The 21,510-nt window shown below is 45.6% G+C and overlaps 1 protein-coding gene across 22 annotated transcripts in view; it reads left to right on the forward strand.

Moving 5' to 3' along the window:
- Nucleotides 1-21,510, forward strand: part of Kif1b (kinesin family member 1B) — a 140,647-nt gene that overhangs the window by 86,809 nt on the left and 32,328 nt on the right. For 15 of the 22 annotated variants that reach the window (XM_063235480.1, XM_063235479.1, XM_063235486.1 and 12 more), the window contains 9 exons: nt 9,300-9,393; nt 10,291-10,439; nt 10,959-11,137; nt 11,938-12,075; nt 13,308-13,556; nt 19,503-19,621; nt 20,431-20,516; nt 20,735-20,864; nt 21,025-21,187. In XM_063235480.1, coding sequence (XP_063091550.1) covers nt 9,300-9,393; nt 10,291-10,439; nt 10,959-11,137; nt 11,938-12,075; nt 13,308-13,556; nt 19,503-19,621; nt 20,431-20,516; nt 20,735-20,864; nt 21,025-21,187 — 1,307 coding nt within the window. The remainder of the gene's footprint in view (nt 1-9,299; nt 9,394-10,290; nt 10,440-10,958; nt 11,138-11,937; nt 12,076-13,307; nt 13,557-19,502; nt 19,622-20,430; nt 20,517-20,734; nt 20,865-21,024; nt 21,188-21,510) is intronic. The other 7 variants (XM_063235493.1, XM_063235494.1, XM_063235499.1 and 4 more) reach the window with 1 other exon arrangement.

A 21,510-nucleotide genomic window follows, 5' to 3' on the forward strand; every position in this document is an offset into this window, starting at 1 on the left:
TTTCTGATCTGAGTTCACCGTAAACTGTTTTTTCATTACAAAGTTCTTGTAAGTGATGTAGGTATACTCCTTCATGCGCATGGAAACTAGATTTCAGAAAGCTTTAGTAACTGCAGCTTTGCTTTTCTCCCTTAGATTTATCCTGGTGTGCTAGACAGAAAACAAGACAAAGCAGAACTTTTCTCTGGAGTAGACCATGAGATTAGTGTCTTAGTTATTTTTCTCATTGTTAAGACAAAATACCCAACACCTAAAGGTAAGAGGTTTATTTCGTTGACAGTTTGTAGAGGTTTTAGTCTGTACTCGGCCCTGTAGCAGGGTGGCATGGCAGACACATCAGAGGGAGAGACAGTTCATGGCAGGCTGAAGGTAGCAAGACAGGCAAGGGACCTTGGCAGCTTTGTGTTGTGCCCCTTTTATACTCTGTCTATGCTACTGATGTAGGGCAGTGCCAATCTGATTAATAGAGTGGTTTAGTAATTAGACCCTTAATCCCAGCATCACATACTCTAAATTCAGCCAGCTATGACCACATAAGGCTTTAGAGAGACATTTAGACACAAATCATAACAATTAGTCTTGTTGAAAATTTGGGTCTGACTGCAAATAACTCAGGGTGGTCAGAACATTCGAGGTGTACTGCAGGAGGGAAAGCAGCGAAAGCTGGAGGGGACAGGTACTAGATTGTGTTCTTATATTTTTGTGTCTTTTTAAATCATCTTTTTTGTATTGAGAGTTGAACTCAGAACCTGCAGCTTGCCAGGTGGGCATTGTGCTCCTGAGCTATCTCCTCAGCTCTTGTTTTTAAATCTTATGCATGGTATAATCACCAAGTGACTTTAAACAGGGAAAGCACTTTATTAGATTTGTGTTTTAGAAAGTCCATGGAGGTCAGAGTATAGAGGGTAGGCTGGGGAAAGCAGATTCAGAGCCACATGAGCCAGCTGGGGGAAGTTCCTATTTGAACCAGAGGAGAAACCGTGCTTTTCTTTTTTTTTTTTTTTTTTCTTTTTTTTTTTATTTTTATCGGTACCGGGGATCAAACTCACGACCACACACTTGCAAGGCAGGCACTTATGCCATTGAGCTAAATCCCCAGCCCGTCCGTGCTTTTCTAAGCAACACCACGAGGGGACCGAGCAGTGGGCAGTGATGGGCTATTGAGGTCTAAGAACAGGTTTGTGGGACCCGGGGTAATCATCCTTGCTGATGGTAAGGAGCAAATGTAGGTGTTGGCGGAACTGCTCTCTCCTTGGCTGTGGATAGCTCCCTCTGGGCTATTACTTGCTGTATTTCAAGCAGACTGCTAAGGTCAGAAATAGCCTAGCAAGAAAACTCAGAATGGTGACATCGATTTTACCTTAAATGTCACCCCTCAGAGAGGCCCTCCTTGTTCCCACCACTTCTCTCACCCAGGACTAAAGTGGCCTGACTTGTCTCTTGGCTTCTGTTCTTACTCCTGCAACCCTGTCCACCTAGCAGCAGCAGCGGGAACCCTGTCAGTGTCCTCAAAGGCTTCCCACTGCTCTTACAAATAGAAGTCTTACCTTTGCTTACAAGGATCTACCTGTTTGGCCACTTGCTTTTGTTCCTTGAGGTGCTGGTTTGTTCCCTGCTCATGACTCTGCACCTCCTCCTGACTGCAGTCCCTCCCCAGTCATGCTTAACTCTTTCCAGGTCTGAGCCATACACATCCTGCCTGCCCCAGCGTACCCCAGTTCTCAACACGTTAGTAACGAGAATCTATGGTTGGCTAGTTTTGGTTCTTACCCGAGAATGGAAACACAGCCCAGAGTAAATACCGCATGTGTCTTGTTCTCTAGTCATCTGTGCAGGTAGAGCAGTTCGAGACTGTAAGGAGCAGCAGAGCCCCTGGGTTCTTGTGAGAACACAGACTGCTGGGCGCACCCGTAGTTTCTGATTCACAAGACCTGGGTCAGCTGTGATCATTTGTATCTCTTAAGTCCCCAGGTGATGCGGATGGTTCAGCAGTCGCCTCTAAAAGCCATTGATCACCGAGACTGGCACCCATCAGAAGTCAGATAGTAATTGTTAATGCTTTGTAGGCCCTGTGATCTCCTCACCTGTGCTCTGGTCACATGGCAGGCAAGCAGTTCCCGGCAGTCTGCAAATGACCTGGGATGGCTGCTTTCCAGTAAAAACTTTCCTAAGAGCAGCTGGTGAGCTGGCCCACGGGCACCGCTTGCCAACCCCTCATCTAGAAGATGGTACCCTCTGAGAACTGTGTGTCTGATCTGCAAGATAGATATGTGTCAGATACACCTTTCCTGGCCTTGTGGAGTTCACAGAGTTGCAAAGGCAGCCATGCAGAGGTAATCACACTAGTAGTTACTTAATACTTGGTGACAGGTGCCAGGAGGGAAAGATACAACTCTGAAAGGTCACAGCATGTGCTCCCAGATGATATTTTGTTTCACTGAGGAAAGGCAAAATTAGAACCAGATGTGGTGGTACACTCCTGTGGTTACAGCAGCCTGGCAAGCTGAGGCAGGAGGATTACAAGTTTGAACCCACATTAGGCAGTTTAGCAAGAACTCAGGATAAAAAATTTAAAAAGATCTGGGGATGCAGCCCAGTGAGAAGACCCAGGGTTCAGTCCCCAGTTCTGGGTGCACGCACAGGGCCATGCGGGGACACACACACACACACACACACACACACACACACACGGCAAAATGAAGAAAACTTGCTCTGTGCTCTCGCTTTCACGTGCATTCATCCACGTGTCCCACCCAATCCTCTTGTCAGAGGGCAGGCTGGCCTTGCTCCTCCCTTGGCCCCACTCTGGTCCCTTGCACCCCTACTTTCTCGAGGACTTGCAGGGATTCACGGCTTCTCCGCTGGGTCGTTTGTGCCAGCATACAAGGATGTCTGTGTCTCACCACTGTGCGACCCTCCATTCCTCCGCTTAGAAATGCTCCCCAAGGGGCTCTCTGTGCCCACTTGTCCACCTCCCAGCCGTTGCCCGCTTGTCCACCTCCTAGCCTGTTACTTCCTCCTGTTCTCCATTCTTGCTTGAACTCATCTTAGCCTCACTTCCCGTCTGAAATGCTGCCATCAGGGTCACTGAGATCTTCCTGGTGACAAACCCAGGGGCTCTTTTCCTTTGTCTTCCTAAACCAGTCTTAGTCAGTCCCCACTGCTGGGGACTTCGTATGGCCACCTCCTTGTTACTTCTCAGATCATTCTTCTCTTGGCTTGTTTTCTTCTCATGTCCCCTGCTGCTCCTTCACGGTCTCTGTGGCCCCTGTTTGGGCTCTTTCTAGATCCCCACCCATTGCACCAGATGATTCCATGCGTTTCTGTGACTTTCCCTTCATTTTTACAGTGATGATGACAATCACTCATATGGATGGAGTGTGTACAGAGCTTGCCACAAAACGTATGCACACTGCAGCAGTTCACCGCACTAATAAATGTCTGGAAGCTCATTGTCACCACTTTGAGCACCTCTTATAGTTGTGGAGGCCAAAGGTAACTTGTATTAGTCTCATGCTGTCTCAGTAAATTTAGTATTAAAATATTTGTACAAAATTTTTCTTTTCCTTGATATATATATATATATATATATATTTGATGGATTCCTTTGTTGTCTTCAACTTATCATTAGCACCTCTCTTCCAGAGGAAAGTGTTGGCATTTTCTTTTCACATACTTTTCCAGTCTCACAGCCACTAAGCAGGGGAGCCCGAGTCCATCTCAGGGCATCAGTCTGCATCCCAGCTGCTGCCTGCTGACTCAGCTGTCCCCACTCCAGCCTGGGCCTCTGACCTGAGCTCCCCGTGCAACCAAGACCTGACCTCACATTTAAACTAAACTACAGCAACTCCTCAGGTCAAAACTCCAAGTCATCCTCAGCTGCTCCAGGATCAGATTTTCAGCAAGACCCTCTTCCTCTGCCTGGAGAGAATATCCTAGCCCTCTCTCTTCATCATCTTTATTATTGATACCTCAGGCCACACACATACCCCGCTCGCTTGGGCATGCAGGCTGATGACTGGTCCCTCTCCAGTTACACTGAAGCACCAGTAAAGGGCTATGAGAGACCACCACTGTCTTCCCTTCGGGTCAAACCCCGTCCTTACCGCGGCTAGAAGCCTTCCGTAACCCAGCCCCTGCCTGCCAGTGAGCAGCATCTCCTGACCCTCTGCCACTCTGTCTACACAGGGCTGCTGCTTTCCATCTGGGGCCCTCAGATGGCCCCAGACAAAGGCCCGCTTAGCTCAGCTTATACCCTCTGAAGACCGCTTCCTGAGCATGTCGTCTTAAGTCCTTCTGCTTAAGTCCTGAGCATGTCCTCCATCCTTCTGTCCTGTCAGCCCCTAATATCTGTCTTCGTCCTTCTTCAGAGTACTTCCCTCTCCTGAAATCGTAGTGCACAGCTTGTTCACTCTTCATTGTTTCTTTCTCCTCGCCAGTGGAACCTTTATCTTACTGACCTCTGTGTTCCTAGCATGGGGTGTAGAATAGGAGAACACAAAGTATGTGCCGGACGGGTGGACAGACGGGTGGACAGGCAGGTGGCTGAAAATGCATGCTGTAGATTGCCCATTGGTCCATTGCCACCATTCACTAGCTTTGTGATGTGCTAGAAAGTTACCCGATTTCTTTAAGTTTTTTTTTCCCTTTTAGCATAAGACTAACAATACTATTATAGGTAAGATTAGGATAATCTATGATGAACATTAAGAGCAGTATGTGACATAGAATAAGCATGTAAACAAAAGTGGGCACTTGGGGCTGGGGATTTAGCTCAGTGGCATAAGCACCTGCCTTGCAAGGACGTGGTCATGGGTTCGATCCCCAGTACCGATTTTAAAAAAAAGTGGGCACTAAATCCCAGCACTCCGGGAGGCTGAGGCAGGTGGATTGTAAGTTAAAGCCCAACTGGGCAAATTAGTGCCCATTAAAAGAACAGGAGGACTTACATGATATGGTCAGGATAAACACTCTAGCTTCAATCACTAGTGCAGAAATAAACAAGAGGAGACATCCTAGAAGAAGGAACAACTTGTGCTGTGATTTTGTAGATAATAGGGCATGTTTTGAACTACTTGGGACTTTATAAACTGAAATGGCTAGTGAGAAATATATTTCAGGGCTGGGGATTTAGCTCAACAGTGCAAGCACTTGCCTGGCTAGTGCAAAATTGTGAGTTTGATCACTGGTACAACACAAAAAAGGAGTAAAATATATTTTAGTATGCTTTTCCATGATTGTCCTAGTTTTAATCAAATACAAAGCGAACAGAATCTCTGTATCCCTCTTGGAAAAGTCTAGTCCTAATTTAGTCTTCCTGATGACAGAACAGTTTTGCTGGAGGCTTGTAAGCAGCTGCCTGAGGAGAGGGGTCAGGTCAAGGGATGGTCTGATATGTGGGCTACTGGCCCGTAAAGTGTAGTTAAAAGTCTTTGGCCCAAGGAGCCTTTTTTAAAAATCAGTTTTACTGGCCCTGAAGTGCAGTTAGAACCTTTAGGGACTGTTACTCATCCCTCAGCTGTCAGTCTGTGAATATTGTTGTAGTTGGTAATTTAGCCAGCTCATAAACGTGTTCTTGAAGAGATCTCAAGGTAACATATTGACAATTTTTCTACTGGTGGTTTTTACATAAAGTAGCAAACTTTCTGTCAAAAGAATCCCATGAAGGTATTTTTTGTGGGTTTTTTTGATGGGAATACTTTCCCCTCTCTGACTATTTTGAAATTTTAAACATACAGAGAACCTGAAAAAAGTAGTCCAGTTAACTTTTCATTACTCCGAATCATTTGAAAGTAGCAGATAAAAGTTTACTCCTAAATGCTTCTATTTGTGTGTCCTAGTATAGGGATAGTCTCTCTTTTGAGCACTGAACCACTGAGCTAGCTGGAATGCCAGCCCCTTTATTTTCTGTTTTGAGTCAGGCTCCCACTGAGTTGCCCAGGCCAGCCTCCAGCTTGCCATCTTCCTCCCTCAGCTGCCTTCGTAGCTGGGATTGAAGTGGATGCCGTTGACAGTGTTCTCTGCTGTCCTCATCCCATCTAATAAACTTAGTACTGGTCCAATCTTAGTGCATATAGTCCACTGTCACGTTTGCCTGTTTATCTCAGAAATACGGATGTGTTCATGTAAGTGTGTGTGTGTATCTGTGTTTTAATCCAGGGTCCACTATTTATACGTGATTGGCTGTGGCTTTTAGATCTTTCATTAGATTGGCATTATTGAAGGGCACTTTCTGATTTTCTTCCAACCAGAAGGTTAGGTTTAAGTTAAGCGTTCTGGTAAAAAGGCTATAAAGATGACACGTGTACTTCCCGCTGCGTCGCATGCACAGACAAAGAATATCAACTTTTCCAGTTACTGGTGATGTTAACATTTAATGCCTTTGGTTAATATAGTGTTTTCCAGCTCTCTCCGGTGTCACTGGATTGTGTCCCTTACTAATAATACTTTTTTGAGGGTAGACTTTGGTTTGTGTGAAATCCTTATTTCCCATCTACTTTTTACTCCCTTACTCTCGTATCTATTAGTGATCCTTGCCTGATTTACTTACATCTGAAGTTGTACTGTGAGGGTTTTCCAGGTGTTGTTCTGCATTTATTAGCTGGTTGGGGTTTTTTTTTGTTGTTTTGGGGGGTTTTTTTTTGTCTTTTTCCTTTTTATTGGTACCGGGGACCAAACTCACAACTGCCTGCTTGCAAGGCAGGCACTTAGGCCGCTGAGCTAAATCCCCAGCCCCTTAGCTGGTTTTTAAAAAGAGCTTTCCATTTTTTCCTGCTCTCAGTATCACTGCAAACCCATGGACTCTTTCTGTATTCAGTTTCTTTCGTGCTCTTCTGTATTCTTTTTCTGTTGTTGTTCTGACTTTTGGCCAGTGGGAGCCTATCTATGACCTTTTAAAATGACTCCAGAGCACTCTGAATTCTTCCACCCTTTCTGGCACAAGACATTCCACACTCAGCTTTTACTTTCCTTACTTCAATCCTGGAATCTGCTATTTTCTCTTGGACTTCAAGTTTCTTTTAGTGAGGAACGGTATTTAGAAACCAAAATCTAGATGCATGGTATGCTTAGAAAATAAGCTTTTAAAATACATTGCCCATCTGGAAGTTGAGGCAAGAGGATTGCAAGTTTGAGACCAGCCTGGGCAACTTAGGGGGTCCTTGTCTCAAAAAATGAGAAAAGTGCTGGAGATGTTGCACAGTGGTAGAGCACCTTGGATTGATTTCTGGTACTGAAAAATGGCTTGTCGTTTTGACACTGTATTACATCTAAGAGACCTTTCACCTGTTTTTTAGATGGTCCTCCTTGCAGGGTCTTGCAATATAGGCCAGGCTGGCTCTGAAGTATGTAGCCCAGGTTGGTCCTGAACTAGCAGCTCCTGCAGTTCTGTGTAGTAAGGAAGTCAGATGGTAAACTCTTCATTTTAAAAATAAGGAAAGCGAGAGCCGGGCATGATGGCTCATGCCTGTAATCCCGCTCGGGAAGCTGAGGCTGAGGCAGGAGGATTGCTACGAGTTGCAGACCAGCATAGGCCACAAAGTGAGCTCAAGATCAGCCTGAACTGCATTAGTGAAACCCTGTCTCACAAAGACAAAAAAAAAAAAAAAAAAAAAAAGTGAGATTTAGAGAAGACCTTGCTTTCCAGAATTATGAGACTAGTAAGAGCAGCTGCAGGATGAAAACCTAGTCCTTTTACCTGCTAGTTTACCTTTCTTTTTCTCATCTTTCTTTTTTCCTTGTACTGTACATTGTGTCCTAAAAAGTGTGTTTAAATCCATACACAGAGGCACACACCTGTAGTTTGTTCCAACTGGGAGGCTAAAGCAGGAGAGTGGCACGTTCAAGACCAGCATGGGCGACTTAGTGAAGACTCTGTCTCAAAATCTTAATGAAAAAAGAAAATCAAAACAAACAAGCATAAAAAAGGCCAGGGGATAGTGGAGCACCCCAGAGTTTGGTCCCTGTTACCACACACCCACCCACCTTAGCGAACAACAAAGTGGAAGGGAAGAGAGTGTTTAGGGACCTGACAACGCTGTCTCCACCAGCCACCAGCTTCCTTGGAAGCTGAGCCCTGCCAGCGCTGTGGGGAGTGTCTGTGTCTCCAGACGTGCGGGGTGCAGCATGGCCCCATCTCGGGAGAGCCTGCTAGGGGTCCCTCCTGCTAAGCCAAAGGAAGCGGGAAGCTCCGCAGCAGAGCTCAGGATGCTGCCTGGATGCTGTGCGTCAGTGTTGCATCCCGAGGTCGTCTTTCTTAGCTCTGTTCTCACTAACACCCCAAATAACCTTTTCAGGTAGTTTTCCCTGATTTCTCATGAAATTAGTAATACCTCAGATACATGTCTGTTTATCAGCTGCATGTCTGTTTGGGGTTTTATACATAAAAGAACAAGAAGCTTTTCATCACTCAAGAACCATTTTTTACCCCTTCGGGATAATACTGCTCTTACTGAAAGTGCATGAAGCGGGGTATAGGGTGCACACCTATAATCCCAGCCATCTGGGAGGCTGAAACAAGTGCAGGCTCAGCTGGGAAAACTTAACAGCTTAGCAAGACTGTGCTCAAAATTAAAAAAATGAAAAAGTCTGGGGATGTAGCTCAGTGCTGAAGCCCTGGGTTCAGTCCCCAGTGGTGGTGGGGAACAAGGGAGGGAGAGGTTGTATGAGGTAGTTAGCAAAATGAAGGGTAAAAAAAAAAAAAAAGAAAAAGAAAAAAAAGAAAAATGAAGGGTAGATCTGATTTGAACTATAGCAATGCATTTATAATATGGTGGTGTATTTTAAAATCTTCTGGGAAAACAATATAATATAAATTCTTTCAATCTAGTAGTATTGTGGAGGTTTGGGTTACCCAGAAGCCAGATTCACCGTTCACTTCAGAAATAACAATACTTCACTGGCAGATGCTTCGAAGTCTGCAGTCCCAGCTCCTTCCCCTCCAAACAGACCTTGGGATGTAGGGCAGAGCTGGCCAGTGTTGTCTTGTCTGAGCTGCTTCGGTGTGTGAAGCATTAAGGCAGCGAGCGCGTTCTCCCACAGTCACTCCTTTTTCCTGCCGTGACTCCAGATAAGCAGCTCTTGGGTCTTTGAGTTGATACAGAGAAACTGTGGGTAAAAAGTTTGTGCTCTTTCCCTTACAGACTGTCTTGAGTGCTTTGATTCTCGCTGGCGTTTCTGTTTGTCTTTCTACTGTTCCCCCTCTCTTCCTGTGGTTGCTCCTCCCATGCCTTCTGCTTCTCCTGTGCTTCCGTCCTCCCTCCCTCTCTCTCCTACATGTTATCTCCTTTTTTTCCACTCAGGACTATGAGAGTAAGTTGCAGGCCTTGCAGAAGCAGGTTGAGACCCGATCCCTGGCTGCAGAAACAACTGAAGAAGAGGAAGAGGAGGAAGAAGGTGAAATCCAGGGACCAAAACTTGCCCTCATTCCATTTGCATCTGTATCATCAGATTCATCCTTTGCCTTTGTCAGAGCTGGGTTCCTCCCATTTCTTCTGCCATCTGTTGACCTTGCAGGGAGCCCATTTAAAAATGAGGCAAAAGATGCTCAGGGCAGAGAACCCTCAGCTCAGGGCTGATAGTGTTCATCTACGTCACGAGGTTTCTTTGCCTGGTCTTTGTAGAGAAGTCTCAGGAAGCTTATGTCTACTGTGTCATATTACTGTACACATGATGTGTGTGTGTTTATCTCAGATAAACGTGGAGTGTAATCATTGTTAAGATAATCGGTTCAATTTGTAGTTTATACCAGAGAGTCCCCATTGAGAACCTTGGAATGCACCAGAGTGTTTAGAGCCACTCCTGGCAACTTCTGATTCCACTGCCTGTCCTGCTGGCCCATTTTATGTTTCCCCCATTTCTAGCCAAGTGATGGCTTTCACTGCTATGACCACCTTGCAGTGTGAGCGTTCATCATGCCTTATTTACTGTCCCACCTCTCAGTAGTCTCAAGATGTCAAATTAACTTTAGAGGAACTCTTCATGTATTAAATTGTATATTTTAAGTATCTAAGTAAAATATGATCTTTAATTCCTATATTAGAAAGAAAAAAATATGAAAAAGATAAAGGCAAGGGATGTAGCTCAGTTCAGAAGCCCTGGGTTTATCCCCCAGTGACACACCCAGGCAGGCATGCACGCATACAAGAGGAGCAGATCTATTTCTCTGATGTGCTGTTTTAAATAAGTAGTAGGGAAAACTGGAAAATAACATGATAAGTGAGATAAGGTGAGAGAGATGCTATTTTCTTACACTATGGATTACTGTTGAGTACGCTTGGTTTGTTCTTTCAGCTTCTTGGACACAGCATGAGTTTGATTTGGCCCAGTGGGCCTTCCGGAAGTGGAAGTCTCACCAGTTTACTTCATTACGGGACTTACTCTGGGGCAATGCCGTGTACCTGAAGGAGGCCAATGCCATCAGTGTGGAGCTGAAGAAGAAGGTACGCAAGATGGCAGTGCTGAGGCTGGATGGCTTATTCTTAAGTCCTCTTTCCCTGGGGAGCTCAGCCCTGCTACTGGGCCCTACTACAGCCTAGCTCTTAGTAAACATTTTCAAGAGTAGTAGTTGTCTTCTGAGTTTATAATGGAGAACCTTGTGTGTTCCATCTTCTCTCATTAGTGAAGGACCGGAAATGATCCTCATTCATTCAGCCAAAATATATTTACTTACTGAGATTTTGTTTGTGCAGAATTGCCTGGCAAGGCTAAGAAACACAATCTGCTAATAGCTTGTCCTGAAATTAGGATTATTTGTAATTTGGATCACTTGAAATTAAGGTTATTTCCTGTGTTTAATAAGTGGAGGTGGCCTTTTTCCCAGTTGGTCACAAGCTTCCTTGGGCATGTGCAACATGTTTGACCTCTTTCCTCTTGGGACAAGGCCTCCGCCTGGGCTGCAGAGCTGACCTGTTGGGATGGTGTGGTTCTCACGTCTGTGGATGACTCGCTCTGCCCTTCAGGTACAGTTCCAGTTTGTTCTGCTGACCGACACGCTGTACTCCCCGCTGCCGCCTGAACTGCTGCCCCCTGAGGTGGAGAAGACCCCTGAGGGCAGGCCTTTCCCTCGCACAGTGGTGGCAGTAGAGGTCCAGGATCTGAAGAATGGAGCCACGCATTACTGGTCTTTGGAGAAACTTAAGTATGAAGACTTCCTCGGGGCTGCCTCACTGAGGAAGTGACGGCGGATTGCTCACCTGGGCCCCTCATGCTCTCTGTGCTCTGAGGATGTGGGTGCTTTCTGTTCTGTGCCAAAGGCTGTTGCCAGCTGGTGGTGCCACCGTCCATCCTCCTTCTTCTAAATGAATGATCCCCACCCTTCCAACATCTCTGATGTTTGTAGTTATTTAAGGTTGCTCTCCATAGATTCTTCCTAAGTGCTAAATGTTCCACTTCTATGATACTTAATCTCATTGTCTTTTCTGTCTTGGATCTCATGATGCCCAGTAATAAACAGGAAGTTAGAACCACGCTTCCTTTACATTTAGGATGCTGAGGTAATTCCCATTGTCTGAGTGTATTTGACATGTCACAGACCACTGAAGTACATTTTCCCAGGTTGGTTGCCCAGGAGAGCTTAGGTGGTCATTCTTAACTTTTGGTGGCTTCTTTCTAGACTCAGATACCTGTGATACTGAATGTTTTGGCCTTCATTTGTTTTTAATAGAGGGAATAGCAGCTTCTAAAAAATAAAGTCTTTCTGTGCCTGGTGGTACACTTGGGAGGTTGAGGCAGAAGCGTCACTGTGAGTTTGAGGCCACCTTGCGCTACATAGTGAGTTCAAGGTCAGTCTGAACTATGAAGTAAGGCCCTGTTTCCAAAAAACCTCAATTAGTAACGGAGGTAAAAAACCTAAATGTCTTGCATGGAAGATGCTTCCAAAGAGAGACTTAAATGACATTTCATAGTATTAATCATGTATGCTTGATGTTTGCTAAACAGACAGAGGCTGGATCTGATGCGAGAGATGTATGACAGGGCAGGTGAGATGTCTTCCGGTGCCCAAGACGAAGGTGAAGCCACCATGACTGGCAGTGACCCATTCTACGACCGGTTCCACTGGTTCAAACTTGTGGGAAGGTATGTAATGATTTGTTGCCTTCTTTGAGAAATGAATGCTTTTATTTTGTGTAAAACTTAGCAGGTAGTGTAGAATGTTAAAAGGGTAAGAGTGTGAAGTCTCATCTACTCCTGACTTCTGTGCCATCTGATGCTTCTCTTCAGCGTTTCAGTATGCGTATTGTTTTGATTCTCATACTTTCAGCCAAAGTTATTTTTCAGTCTTTCTTGACTCTCAGTGTATTCATGAGATGTCTTGCAATTGATTAAGTAGGTTGACAAGAAAAAGACTTGTGTCTGTATCCTTCAAGTTTAAAATCATACTGTCTTACCAGATTGCAATCTTTCAGTAATTTGATTTGTTCTCGCTTGTTTTAAAAAAATCAATTCACCCCGGTACTGCTACATAGATAAATAAAAATTAAAAAGCAATTCATTCCACTTTTAAGTCATTGTCAAGGGTGAATTAAAAGTACACACTTTAGGCAGCCCCTTGGGCCTTTTCTGTGCATACGTTATTTTCAACATTTTATGAGACCACACCAAGGCTGTGAGTCCATATCGAGTTAAGTACTTAGAGGTTTAGAAATTTAAAGCCAGGGAAATTTTAGTTTTGAGCTTGCTGATTCCAGAATTTGAATTGTTTTTCAATTGCAAAAGTATTCTGATGGTTTTTAAAGAAAGTAGATAAAAAGGAGTTGCTAAAGTAATATCCTTTTGTAGAAGTGAAATCTTTCCTGCTCCACTCTGACAGGAGAGTGGTTTTTTAAGGAGACGAATTGGCCAAATACGTCCTCCTCAAGCAGAGCACGTGCTGCTTTGGCACAAGCCGCTTCTCCCGTGAGATTTGCTGTTCCAAAATGATATGAAGGATTTGAACAAACATTTAAAAGCTTGTTATTTCACCTAAATGTTGAATGACTCTTTTAAAGCCTGGATGCTGGCTGAGCTTTTGTGTGAACTGAAAAAATACAGAAGTTTTATAGCACAGTGTCTACCTGGAATGGTCCACAGATGGATTTCCTTTGCTGTTCTTGTTCTAAGGATCCATCCGGTAGAACTTTTTAAATCTGCCCTTGTGTCCTCTCACCTGATTCAGATGATTTATGCTTATTTTATCCTTTTGCTTTTCTATTTGCTTTTACTGTGTTGATTCCCCAGTGGATTCTGTCCTCTTGGCACCTTTGCTTCCTGTTTAACCAACTCTTCCTCTCTCCCTGGCTGTGTTACTCGGCGTCTGCCCTGGTGTCTAGCTCCCCCATTTTCCACGGCTGTGTGAATGAGCGCCTTGCCGACCGCACACCCTCCCCCACTTTTTCCACGGCTGACTCCGACATCACTGAGCTGGCTGACGAGCAGCAAGATGAGATGGAGGATTTTGATGATGAGGCGTTCGTGGATGACACCGGCTCTGACGCAGGGACGGAGGAGGGATCAGATCTCTTCAGTGACGGGCATGACCCGTTTTACGACCGGTCCCCTTGGTTCATTTTAGTGGGAAGGTTGGTGAGGATATTGTGAGAAAGGCAAAAAGGGACCAGCTCTTGCTCTACAGGCCTCTTTGTGCCATTGTGGATAATCTCACCTTAGCCAATTCAGTCTGTGACTGCTTATCTGACATTCTCCAGTGCCAGGCGTTTGTGAGTGCTGGCCTAGCCAGAGTGCAGCAGGCTCGGTGTGTGAGAACTCTGGGGAGGCCCCTTGTCCTAAACCGCCCAATAGTTGTCTTTTGGAACAGGGAGCCCAAAGAAAAAAGGGTCCAAGCAGCGTTACTGTGGTCTTGAGACTTCCTTTGTATAGGATGTGATGGAGGAAGTAGGAAAGAGCAGGGCAAGTCCAGCGTGAGGCCCTAAGTCTGTGATGCTGCAGGAACCTGAGGTCTACAGAGGACCCAGGGCCAGCAGTAGGGTTAGTTTCTATTTGGCCTACTAATTTCCAGAAAGAATGAGAAAGCTGAGTCTCTGTCATCCTTCTCCTTCCCATCCCGTGACACACCACACACACACACACACTCCCCTTCTCCCCTGGTTGTTTTATCTATGTCACGGCCACCAGGGTATCTGTAGTCCTTCACTTTGGCAACGATTTTCCTTCAAGGCTTTATAATGATCACTCTCTGAAAATCATTCACTGACACCAAAAACGGGTTTGTTCAGCACTGCATGAAGCTGCTTCGTGCTGAGCTCACCAAGCAGACATTGTCTCAGAGCCCATTTGTGCGTTGTCGCTGTTGGTAACGCAGGGCTCTCCAGGCCGTGTCCCTGCCACGCCCAGCCTTCTGCATGGAGTAATCCCAACTCCAAGAGTGGAAGCAAAGCGCCCACCAATTCACCAAGGTTACCTCCAGGTCTCCAAGTGTAAAAGTCAAGCCAGGCACCATAGAACACACACATGTACTGTCAGCATTCTTGGAGGCTGAGGCAGGAGGATTGAAAATAACTTAATGAGACTGTGTCTCAAAATTTTAAAAAGGGCTGGGGATGTGGCTCAGTGTGAAAGCCCTGGATTTCATCCCCAACACACACACACACACACACACACACACACACACAAATATGTATCTATATATTTATATATAAAAATTATATATATAAAAAATATATATATTTTAAATGGTAGACTAGACTCACAGATTGTTAAACCCTTTAAAAGTAAGAAAATTAAAGCCAGTCCTGATAGTGCATCCTTGTAATCCCTGCACTTACGAAGCTGAGGCAGGAGGATTGCCAAGAGTTCAAGACCAGCGTAAACTACATAGCAAGACCGTCTCACAGAAACCTAAATAAATACATGAAATAAGGAAATTATGCCACTGTTAAATGTTTAAGACCAGTTCTCTAAAAACTAAAGTACAGTGAGTCTCCTGATCCAGTTGAGTCTTGGGTTCCAAAATTTAGCATGACAGTCATGGCAGCTCCATAACTCATAGTGGAGAAGGGAAAAAGGAAAGAAAAGTGTTTGATACAAATAAGCTCAGTTTAGGGGCTGGGGGTTTAGCTCAGTGGCATAAGCACCTGCCTTGCAAGCAGGCGGTCGTGAGTTCGATCCCCGGTACCGATAAAAAATGAAAAAGACAAAAAAAAAAACAAGCTCAGTTTTAACTTTGAGTCATAGCATTAGACAGTTTCTGGGTTTCACAGTAGTGAAAGGACTTTAGAATTCAGCTTCTGCATGAGTAGCTGCTAGGAGAGCAGACGGCTATGAACATTGTCTTCTACTGGCAGATCACCAGGACTCCATGCTTAGAATTTCAGGGCATCTGACACGTCAGCATGGAGGGAGGCAGTGTATACAGATAACGCGACAGCAGGTCTGCAGACTCGCGGGTGTCTGCATCCTGCAGTGCTTTTCCATTCCACCCTCTGATGCCTGAAGTTAAAACCTGGCAAACTCAGTTCTGGGGCCAGTCACCCAGCTTCCAAAGCTACATTGCACAGTGAGAAGAGTTCTGACCTCGTAGGCGAAGCCTTGGGTCCAGGGCAATCTCTGTTGCTAACTTAGGACAAGCGACTTAAATTGAGGCCTGTTGGATTCTCAAGCACAGCAGAGTTGGGAAGAATAAAAGAGGTTTAAGTATCTTTTCCACCTTTTACATTCTGCTGTGCACACTAGCAAAATGCATATCTTGACTAAGACTTCTACTTAAGAGCTTCTACTTAAGCTTCTACTTAAGAGCTTCTTGACTTAAGACTTCTACTTAAGTAAATTATATGGAAAACTGAAGTCAGAATCTTAATGTGGAAATGGACTGGGTTAAAATACATGTGTTATTTTTCACTCTAGCTTTATTCCTTTTTTGTCATATCTGATACATACATAGGTATAAAGTGATCACATCTAATTTGACTTTTACATAAAATATTTATAGAGCTATGGCTCAGAAATTGATCTTTCCATTTGTTTGAGTTCCCAGATTCTGTAACTTCCTTTACCTTGCAAGAAACTGGGGGACCAGGGGCCTGGGAATGGAGCTCAGTGAAGGAGCTGTGCTTCCTGTGTGTAACTTGGGGTTTAATCCTCAGCACCAACAAAAGAAGAGGAGCCTGGGGAGGTGAAATCATGGCAGCCAATAAGCGATGAGGGCATCACCGCCCCCAGCTGCCTTCCTGAGTGGCAGAGCACCAGGGCCCCTTGTGCAGTGTGTGCTGGAGCCCAGCAGGGGAGGGTCTTCTTTCCTGAGCGTGGTTTAGGGGCTCAGGCTCTATTCTGCCAATAGAAATTGGGCAGAATTGCAAATGCAGCTTACTTGTGGGAATGCCCATGTTTCTTAAGAAATTCGGGCCGTAAGTTTGTTTCTTGGCTGTGGCTGCCTCTGGCTAATCTTTGTATTGAGGTCAAAAGAGCTTGTCCCTTAGCTGCTCTCTTCCTGGCATGCCGGGGTGTTATGATCCATCATAACAGGACGTGGGGTGTAAAGTACGTCTGCTAGTCTTCTGGGGGTGAAGTGGTTATTCTGGGCCCTTGGCAAACACCTCCACTGACATTCTTTCTGTGTCACCATAATCATGCTCATTTTCCTTATATTTATGTTAACAAATTTGTTTCTCCTTTTGATGTAACTTCACAGAACTGTCTGCTAATACATCCTCTATACCTTCTCCCCTCTTTATCCCTGTTCTCCTTCAGTCTGCTAGTCAAAGTACAAGGACTTTCAAAAATGTTAAATAATGATGAAATTTCCAATTTAAAAATGCAAAGGAGAACTTTTGGGCTCAGGATTGGGTTCTGATACCACGACCAGGAGCTTCCCAGATAGTGTGTGGCTGTGTATCACGGAGCTGTGCCATGCTCCTGCTGTAGAGTGACCCCTCTGTTCTGTAAAGGGATCTACAGGACACCTTCCTGCTTCCCGTGGGGAACAGTCGTCCCATAGGCAGAAGGGACAGTCTCAACTTTTTAACGTGTGCTCCAATGTGACTTCACCACTATCTGCCTGTGACTGTGAGACGTTCTCCTAAGGAACAGTGGCTCCTGCTTTTAAGTGCTGTTTAAAGTAACAAATGAAATAGAATCTAAACAGTCTGTATAGTTAACACACATCTTGAGTTTGGTTTTGGAAAATCAGCTTAGTATAAAGTTAGATGGTTTTGCTCTCTGCTTCTGGTATAACCCATTCTTCTGGAAAGTCTCCCACTTCTACTTGAAGACAGAGGACAGAGCACTCTCCTCTGCTCTGCTGTGCATACAGATGTTCGCTTGCCAGATGCTTCCTGAGTATATTTACCGAAGGTCTGCACCCCCTGCAGACAGTGCTGAGCAAACCTGGAGCTGGTCCTTGTCCTGCACACACTGCACACACAAAGTAATTAATCACACAAAGGTAAATTACAGCAATGGTGAAAGATTTCTGTGTGCTGCTCAGGTTAAGTAAGTGTGGGGGGACTTGTCAGGAAGGAGCGGTATTCAGAACAAGGCCTGAAGTCATGATCTACAGCGAAGGCAGGCAGAGTACAGAGGACTCCAGGCAGGGGACTTGAGTGTGATGGCTCGTAGTAGCCCAGGCACTGGAAAGCAGCAGGGCTGGCTGGAGTGCCGTTGCAGGAATGGTCACACATGCCTGTGATTCCAGCACTCGGGAGGCCGAGGCAGGAGGATTGCCATGAGAGCAAAGCCAGCCTGGGCTGCTAGTGAGACCATCTCAAAAAACATGAAAAACTTTCCAATCAGCAAAGTATGTGTGCTGACTGTAGGGATGAAATTGCCCGTTTGGTTCTGTAGGCCAAGTTCTTAGGCTTCCAGCTGTGTCATAGTGGTAGGCATGTGGTGGTCTTATTTGTAATCCCTTTTAGGTCACACTTTTATTGCTAAATTTTTGTACAGCACAGCTTTAACGCCTCATCTTTTAGCACCGCCCCTTCTCCCACTTTGGAGCAGACTGAAAGGGAAGTAGACGTTATGATCTGATTCAGTGTTCACTTATATTTGTTTTACTTTTTGTTCATAATTCATTTGTTTTTGAAACTTACATTAACATTTGTCTTTCTGTGATGTGTTTTGTCTATTTTCACTACTGTTTTCATTATTTTGAGTTGAAATCCCGGGTGTCCACTCCTTTATTCTCTCTCTGTTTAAAAGTAAGTCTCAGAGCAGGAGAAGCAGCCGGCAGGCTGTGTGTCATGTTCGTTTGTGTTTGATTTCCTCATGCGGATGTTTCCTCTTTATCTTTGCCGTGTGTTCAAAGATCAGCGGATTCGGAGTAAAAAGACAGGATTCTCTTTCCCTTCTGTTCATTAGAATGAACCTTCTCAAACTTGATGATCACCAGTTTTTATTGCTTTAAAAGATTAATGGCTAAAAAAATAGTGAAAGAAAAAAAAAAAAAAACAAATATGAGCAGTCATGGTGGCATAGTCTTTAATCCCAGCACTCTGGGAGGGGAGGTTGAGGCAGGAGGGCCACAAGTTTGAATGCAGCCTGGCTACCTTAAGTGAGACTTCCTGTCTCAAATGTAAACACTTTAAAAGGGCTGGTGATGTAGCCTAGTGCAGAGGCCCTGGGTTTGATCCCCAGTCCTGGGGCTGGAGAGGAAATGCAACTGGACTTCGCTAGTTTGAAATATAAAAGTTAGACCTGTAGTTTACCTTTTTAGTATGTGTTGCTGGCTTAGGTTTTAAACTCCAGGAGAAAAGCCAGCCTCGTGGGACAGCCTCCCTAAGTGTCTCGTCTGCCCCCGAGTCACAGCTCTGCCCACAGCAGCTGCTTTCCTGCCCTTCACTTAACCTGCCTGATGTGAAAGTCCTGGGGAAGATGCACACCCATCGTGTTAAGATGCAAAGGTTACTTTAGGGTTCATAACTATTTCAGTGCATTTCCCTCCCCTGCCACCTTGTTTTGGGTGTTTGTTTTGAGGCAGGGTCTCGCTGTGTAGTTCAGTCTGGCCTGGAACTCATGGTGATCCTCCTGCTGGGATTCAGGCATGAGCCACCACACCCAGCCCTCCGTGGTGTTTTTAAGACAAGATCTCACTGTGTGTCAGGCTGGCCTTGAACCCACAGCCTTCCAAGTGCTGGGCTTACAGGTGTGCACCATCATTCCAGCCCTTCCTGGCTTTTTTTCCCCCCAATCTGATTTGTCTCTTTGGAAAAATGAAAATCTTGGTGATTTCTCATGTTTCAAGGTTAAACGCTTTAATGGGTTCCTGTCTTCACCAGCGGTAGTCATTGAGTGGTGTCTTGGAAGTCACTTCCAATTGTTACTCTTAAACCTGCATTATGCTTTGACAGAGAAGAAGGGTGTGAGTTGGTCTCTGTCGTAGCTGTGGTCAGCATTTGCACACATTCACGTCCTGCATGGATCCCGCAGCTCAGGCAGTTTGCCAGGACAGGCTAAGAGCTGACCTGAAGAGCAGGCTCAGAACCAGTTGAGTTTGCGATGAGCCTTGGCAAGGCTGAAGACAGCCCTCTCCATAGGGTGCCCTGATGGCTCTCTCTCCCGCTCTCTGTCTCCAGGGCATTTGTGTACCTGAGCAACCTGCTGTACCCCGTGCCCCTGATCCACAAGGTGGCCATCGTCAGTGAGAAGGGTGAAGTGCGGGGATTTCTGCGCGTGGCCGTCCAGGCCATTGCAGGTAGGTGACCCGCTTTCAAAACCAGTGTGAGCAGTGGTCTCTCACCAAGAGAGAGAGAGCAAGCCTGCTCTGTGGGGTTTGTGCAGCTTGGAAAGAGGCCTTTATCGCTTCCTCTCTTGCCATTGTCCCCTAGTAACATAAACATTCTGATTAATCCAGGCTACGCTATTCTGGGACAGAAGTAAGAGATTTCCTCTGACCTGAAGGACAGCTCTTGGATTGACGTCGTAGTCATTGGCATTTTAAATAACATGTTTTAACTGCTTTAGAAGCGATGAAGGATTTTCTTGCCTAATTTTTTCCTGATAGAAATTTCTTTGTAATGCATGAATCAAAATTGTAATATTTTTCACCACTTTTCTGTGATCCAACTGACATTCTGAGGAAAAATGTGGCGTTTCCTGAGTTTTCCTGTCTTAATGTCCAGCGCTATGCTGTTCAGTGACCTTTCAGCCTCTGCCTGGAAGCCCGTCACGTAGCCACCAGCGTGGAATTCACAGGCATCCTCTACAGGTGCAGCGTAGCTCCAGATGCTTGTTGCATGTTATTGAACACTGCCTTGCCAAGATGGAAGGGGTTTTTCTAGGTGTGGCATTTGAATAATCTCCAGAATAAAATCGGTTCTTTACTAGCCAGTCTCATGTGCACTAAGGAACAGGGCAGTTGACAGGCACAGGGCTGGAAGCAGTTGGAGTTTCCACTACTTCGGTATTAGTATGCTTACGCTAAGGACTGCATTGTGCATTTTATAATCCAGCAAATCTCCATGCCGGGTCTCATTCTGGCTTTGTTGATGTTTCTCTTTTTAGCGGATGAAGAAGCACCGGATTATGGCTCTGGAATTCGACAGTCAGGAACGGCTAAGATATCTTTTGATGATGAGTACTTTAACCAGGTGAACAGCCTTTGGGATGAAAGAGCACCTTGAGAACAAGCTGGGGAGGTGAATGATCTGGGAGGAAATGAGACGGCACTGAATCTTGTCCCATGCTCACACCTGAAAAGTACTTGGGGCCAGCTGGTAGCCTCAGAACTGTTGGGTAGCGCGTGGGCTGTGCCAAATGGCTGTGTTTTTATATTACTTGATTGTGCGTCTTCTTGCCTTGCTTTCAGAGTGACTTTTCTTCGGTTGCAATGACCCGTTCCGGCTTCTCCTTGGAAGAGCTAAGGATTGTGGAAGGGCAGGGTCAGAGTTCTGAGGTCATCACTCCTCCAGAGGAAGTCCATCGAATGAATGACCGAGGTTCGTGCACAGAGCTCCTTGTGCCCAGGGCCCCTTGAGAGGAGATGTCCTGACCACTGTCAAGGGACACAGGCGCTCTACCTGACTGGGGCGGGAGGAGCACCAGCTCCCTCCTTTCCGAGTTGCTTGAACCCTGATGTGCTCACTTGCCCCTCATTAGATCTGAAGTCAGGCACTTTGCTGGATGGCAAGATGGTGATGGAAGGGTTTTCCGAAGAGATTGGCAACCACCTGAAACTGGGCAATGCCTTCACCTTCCGGGTAACGGTGTTGCAGGCCGGGGGAATCCTCCCAGAGTATGCGGATATCTTCTGTCAGTTCAAGTAAGCAGTCCCTTGTTTGGCTGAGAGCTTTCGATACGCACAGGGTGCCACCCCTGAGGGACTCCCAACCTCTGAGGAAGGTGCTGTCCTCACTCGGGGTGGTAGAGGGAGCCGCAGGTTGCTCTGGATGGCTCGGGGTTCCTTGTGGGAGGCTGGCTGGGAGCGCAGTGTCATCAGAGAGGCCTGCTCAGTGGTCAGCGTTCTTCATGCTGGAACAGCTCTTCGGTAAAAAAGTGGTTGCTCTCCAGCTACCAGTTATGCTTACTTGATATTTGGGAGAATTTAATGACTGGTAAGAAGAGTAAATGTCTGTGTCAGTGAAG

This window comes from Cavia porcellus, unplaced genomic scaffold, assembly GCF_034190915.1.
Source record: "Cavia porcellus strain 051 isolate PalLab524CR breed Dunkin Hartley unplaced genomic scaffold, mCavPor4.1 scaffold_25, whole genome shotgun sequence".
NCBI classification, from domain to species: Eukaryota; Metazoa; Chordata; class Mammalia; order Rodentia; family Caviidae; genus Cavia; species Cavia porcellus.